Source organism: Scyliorhinus torazame, chromosome 17, assembly GCF_047496885.1.
Source record: "Scyliorhinus torazame isolate Kashiwa2021f chromosome 17, sScyTor2.1, whole genome shotgun sequence".
Classification (NCBI taxonomy): domain Eukaryota; kingdom Metazoa; phylum Chordata; class Chondrichthyes; order Carcharhiniformes; family Scyliorhinidae; genus Scyliorhinus; species Scyliorhinus torazame.
The window spans coordinates 117,410,379-117,416,378 of NC_092723.1; the positions used below are offsets into that span (position 1 = coordinate 117,410,379).

Below are 6,000 nucleotides of genomic sequence, written 5' to 3' on the forward strand. Positions count from 1 at the left end.
ACTCATCTCGGGGCGGGGGCGGGGGGGGGAGAGAGAATGTTTTGAATACACACATATCAACAGAAAGTTATCTCTGGCAGCACGACTGTAACATTCACCCTAGATGTCAGTAAGTTGCAATTTAATGGACTGAGGATTCATTTTGTGTCTGCTGTCTCCTCCCAGGGTCATGACTGCTACCCAGTGCTGTTCACTTACGACAACGCCAAAGACACGGTGACATTCGGCAAGAAACTGGATATTCCCAAACAGAATGTGCAGCAGGGACTGTCAGCTCTGGCGAAGTTCAGGAACCTGGACAAACACGCGTCAGCCGATGACAACAACGTCCACCTTGAGACCCTGCACAAGAACAGCATCAGGTACAGTGTGTGGCGCTCCTGACAAATAAATCCTCCTAAAATGTACCACATCATACTTCACCACATGGAGCTCTGTTTGCCTTGCTTGTGCCCATCGCACCATTGTGAAATCTGAAATCTGCAACTATCCTCGTCATTATCTACCAATATTGGGCAAATTTTGTAACATTTGCAAATTTTATCCATGACCGCATGCAATCCATTTATATACATTGAAAAGAGCAATCAGCCTAAAACTGACCCTTAGGCATGAGGCTTAGGACCGTGACGGGGAGAAAAATGGAGAGATGAATCCGATACAATGAAATGGGGGAAGGAGGTAACTCGAGTTCGAATTCTTAATCCTGTACATTCAATTTCGAATGAGTGGTTTACAGTCCAGAAGGAAGCCATTCAGTCCATTAATGAGATCAAACATTAACTTAGGTGGGTAGGACTTGCATGTGTCTTGAAAGTGGAAAATCTAGTTCCACAAAAATAGCTATCTATGCAGAGTAGAGCGTATAAAAAAGATAAAATGTTCACTTTAGGAGATAATCTAGATTAGGCTTGTCCAACTTCTTCACTCAGGGTGGGGGTACATTTGCATATTTTTCTCACTCAAGGGGCCACTAAACAAATTTCAGGAAAATGTTGAGGTTTTGAGGAAAGAAAGAATTGCTGAACAAATGTAAAGCAATGTCAAAGCAATAAACTTAAGTTTTTTTTAAAAAGTAAGCAATAAATATGACTAGAATCTTGGAGGGTCAGTGAATGTTGGTGGGAGTAAGTGTGCGTCATGGTGAGAGTGAGTGAGTAAACAGGCTGTCTGCATGGCATACACCCACTCCCACCCCCCAGAAACCCACTCAGTCACCGTCACCTCCCAAAGTGACAAACGTTCAACGGCCTCGGGCCAGATTCGTCTTTCCTCAACCTCCCTGGTCCCCCTGTAACTGTCGCAACGGATGGGAGCTGTATCTGGCTGGGTAGAGGGGCTTTAGGAGCTGTATCCGGCTGGGTAGAGGGGCTTTGGGAGCTGTATTTAGCCAGGTAGAGGGGCTTCTTTGGGAGCTGTATCTGGCTGGGTAGAGGGGCTTTGGGAGCTGTATCCGGACCCCTGGCAGTATCTTGGATAAGCCAGATCGAGACCGATGAAAATCTGTTGTGTTAGGAGATATTGAACACAATCAGGAAGTATCAATTCACACCCTCAACTTGCCTGGATTATATTCTTTTCCCATCCAGCTTGGTTTAAACTTAATTTATTTTCTTGTAATGGATTCAGTGTTCTGTGTCTATGACTGAGTGTTCTGGGTGACTCAATGTACCACACCCACAGAAACTGGCTTGAGAACAAGCTAGGCAGTCCATTATGTAATGTCTAAAATTTGCATTTTCCATTGATTCAATTATTTTGTTGAGTTTTATTTTTGCCCAAATTTCTGATGCTTTATCTGCCACTTTGATCTCCTCCTTTACCTATAAACCATTCCCCAGTGGGCAAGCTTCTAATCTGTCCTCGGAGCTTTTGCTAACAACTCTGTTGTGTGGAGTACATTGAACTGCGAAGGACCATCCTACCCTTCCTTAGTTGTTTTGCTCATTTAACAAAAGTAAGTGCACTCCGTTCATTGGCTGTGAAATGCAATAAAAACGTTATTCAGGGAATTTAGAGGAATGAGAGGTGATCTCATTGAAACATATAGGATGCTTAAGGAGAGTGACAGGGTAAATGCTGGGAGGATGTTTTCCCCCCAGAGAGTCCAGCACCAGAGGGCAAAGTCTCAGAATAAAGGGGTGCCAATTTAAGACTGAGATTAGGAGGAATTTCCTCTCAAGAGGGTTGTGAGTCTTTGCCAGGGGCAGAGTTGTTGTGTATAATTAAGGCTGAGATGGATAGATTCTTGATCAGTAAGAGGATCAAGCGTTACAGGGAAAGGGTAGGAAAGTGGATGTGAGGAATGTCCGATCAGCCATGTTCCTATTGAATGATTTATTTTCTATGACCTTATGGCAGAGTGACTGAGAATGTTGACAAATGTGAACTGATCAGAGGGGGTTAACACGGACTTGTTCAATGAGAAATCATATCAAACTAACCTCATTCAGATTTTTAAGAAGGTCACCAATGTGGTAGATAAGGGTTTCTATAGATATTCTCTATATGGACTTGGCATTGGCTAAGTGAAAGGTAGCAAAGCTAAACAGCATAGAATTGGAGACAATCGATTGGCATGGATAGAGAATAAATGGAAGTGAGAGGGGAAAATGAGATTGCAATACAGATCAGCCATGAGGAACAGGCTCCAGAGACTGAATGACCTATTCCTAAGGCCCTCAGTTGTGTGATTTGTTATAGTATCCATCACCTTGACTCCACATAATGTGCTATTTGCCTGTCTCTGAACTAGCTTCCTTGAACCAGGTCAAACACCCTTCAAGTTAATCATATCGCCACACTGAGGGAATTACAAGAGCAGTTTGCCACCTAAGAAAACAATTGATGTTTGAGGTGCTAAATTTCAAAGCGTTTTAGTACAAATTTTGAAACGGGGATTTTTTAAATATTAATTATATCTTCACAAAATTGAGGTATATTGCTAACTGGCTGTGTTTATGGATTTTTGTTTAATGGTTAGTGCAGACTAACCAAAATTTTACATAACACTGCATCATCTATGACACAATTCTTTCAAGTCAGGCCCACAGTCTTAAAGCCCCCAATCCTGATCCTGATTTTATTTTACTGTTGGGTGAGTGGGCAGACCTGACCATTGCTGGAGGCTTAAGCCCACTGTCAGACCAGAAACCAGATCAGACTGTCTAGCCTCTCTTTGACTCTAAAGAGGCCATGATAGATTGCCACTTGGCATCCAGGGATGTGCAGGGTGACGGGGATAGGGTGGGGGAGTGGGCCGAGGTAGTGTGCTCTTTCAGAGGGTCGGTGCAGACTCAATAGGCCGATTGGCCTCCTTCTGCACTGTAGCGATTCTCCCTTTCATACCTCTCCCCAACAACTCAGCTCCAGAAGCAGTTCCTTTACTATTTGGCAGCAAGGTCACCGCCATCTACCAGTGTGCTTCGGTGGAGACAAATGATTTGCTATAACTCGGGTACAGTTAACAGCATGCTGTCCCACTGCCTTTACACTAAATCTCAACACCTGTGAAAAATGTAGAAAGTTACAGGGTGTCACAATGAACAAAACCTCCTGCCAGACTTCTATATTTTAAAAATAAATTTAGAGTACCCAATTATTTTTTTCCCAATTAAGGGGCAATTTAGCATGGTCAATCCACCTACCCTGCATATCTTTGGGTTATGGGGGTGAGACCTACGCAGACACGGGGAGAATGTGCAAACTCCAAACGGACAGTGACCCGGGGCTGGGATTGAACCCTGGTCCTTGGTGCCGTGAGGCAGCAATGCTAACCACTGTGCCACCCCCAGTATTTCTAGATTTATAAAAGGAAAATCAAAACATTGTCCATAACTCTTCATTTTCATTACAGCCAAATCTCCGTTCTCGAGGGTGGAAAGAAGAATTGTTTGAAGTTTTGCACCACTGGTATGGATGGTGGAATGGCAATCTGGGATATTAAGGTAAAAGTTACACTGACCTCTTTTCCCCCCAACGTCTCAACCAGATGTCACCTCATCAGGTTCAGTTACAACCTTTAGATTCACTGAATGTGATGCATTAATGTGCTGCCTGGTGTGGTACTGCGCCAAGTAGGTCAGGAGGCTCAATCCATGACCCCGTCCAAGAAAAGACTTGGAGACCTGCTACTATTTACCTTACAGACCACCCTGTTCTGTAAGACGGAAGATGAGCCAGTATACCCAGCTAGAAAGGAACATACATGAAAGTAGGGCGAAGAAATAAGAGGGGGAAAATATATTCTATATTTGGTGGCCTGTTCTAAAGTGCAGGCTGTTGCTGCTGGCTATGACATTATCATTTACAGGAATTTAATAAAACCGTATTTGTTGTGGTTCAATCACTGTTCACATGTCAGGTTCAGCTGGCCCCGATAATCACATGCTTTACAAATACCACTCCTACTACACCACCTTAGAAGCATAGAATCCCTATAGTGCAGGAGGACATTCGGCCCATCAAGTCTGACCGATCCTCTGAAAGAGCACCCTACCCAGGCCCATTCCCCCACCCTATAACCCCACCTAATTCGCTAAGGGGCCATTTATTATGGCCAGTCTACCTAACCTGCACATCTTGGGACTATGGGAGGAAACTGTAAGAAATCCATGCAGACACAGGGAGACAGTGCAAATTCCACTCAGACAGCCACCCAAGGCCTGAATTGATCCCGAGTTCCCGGTGATGTGAGGCCGCAGTGCTAATCAGCGTTCCGCCGCCTTAAAAATCAATCCACAATGCTGACTTCAATCATCTGGCCACCAGGTGGTGCAGTGGGTCCCTTTCATCTTCAAGTAGCAAACGTCTCTCCTCCGTGTCAGCTTTATGGGCTGCAGGCACCTGGTGTTAAATTACTATTGGAACTGGGTGCACGGCCCAAAGCTACTTCCATTTTGGCACGAGCTGGAAAAACTTAAAGACCATAAGGCTGGAGGCCAGTTTGGGAAATTGAAAACATCCTTCTGTTCTTCGAAGTTGAGATTTTTATTTCTAATGCTTTTAAAATGGAACGGTAGAAGCTTTGTTTGGTATCTGGCCTGTGATTGACTCAGCCTGAGTCTGCTCATTGCTGGCGCTGGGAGTCAAAATTGGAGATCGTTGCGCCCCTCGCCTGTTACAAAACAGCACAAAAACATATTTATTTTAAAAAGGTGCATTGGCGGTATCTATATTTTTTAAAACCCCACTAAGCTGTTTCATTATTTTTTTTTTCAGACCCTGGAGGCTGATTTGAAAGGTTTGAAGATTGTCTGAAGCACTGGACTAATCTCTTTGAAATCTGCAAGTCCTTAAATTGCCCTGCCAGTCTTTCTCTCACACCTCGCTTAACGCAACATAATTTTGACCAATTTTGATAAAGCAAAAAAAAAAAAAAATGTTGAAATGGGTATCACCCTTTATCATACTCCAAGTACCTAACAATATTCTATAGTATTGCCTGGTACTCTAAAAGGTACAGGAGTCTCAAATTCAATGAATTGCTTTGCAAAGACTCTGTGCTCTACTTTTGAATGCTGCATATGGTGCCTTGGGCAAGTCCCAGTTGCTATCCTCAGGGGTTTGTCAATTAGATTTTTCTTTTACTGAAAACTGAGCAAGAATCTGCGCTGTTTAATTATTTTCAGGCTGTCTTTGCTGGTCATAAGATGAAATCTGTATTAAAATTCTTGCAATAATAAAATTGAGTTAATCAAGCACGTTCGTTTTCCTATTTTATTTCTTGTTGCATTCGAGGATAAACAAATCCTCCATTGAATTGAACGTGACTGCGAAGGTTTCCTCCCAGTTCAAAGATGTGCAGGTTAGGTGGATTGGCCATGATAAATTGCCCTTAGTGACCAAAAAGGTTAGGAGGGATTATTGGGTTACAGGTATAGGGTGGAAGTGAGGGCTTAAGTGGGTCGGTGCAGACTCGATGGGCCAAATGGCCTCCTTCTGCACTATGTTTTATTAAGACTATTATCTCCCTCTATTCTTGCGAACTGTTCACCCTGT

General features: G+C 43.4%; 1 protein-coding gene across 1 annotated transcript in view; it reads left to right on the plus strand.

The window, feature by feature from the left end:
- LOC140394101 (actin-related protein 2/3 complex subunit 1B-A-like) overlaps positions 1-5,463 on the plus strand; it is a 44,122-nt gene extending 38,659 nt beyond the window's left edge. The window contains exons 8-10 of the mRNA XM_072480945.1: positions 166-362; positions 3,857-3,947; positions 5,221-5,463. Coding sequence (XP_072337046.1) covers positions 166-362; positions 3,857-3,947; positions 5,221-5,259 — 327 coding nt within the window. The 3' untranslated portion in view covers positions 5,260-5,463. The remainder of the gene's footprint in view (positions 1-165; positions 363-3,856; positions 3,948-5,220) is intronic.
- The last annotated feature ends 537 nt before the right edge of the window (positions 5,464-6,000 follow it).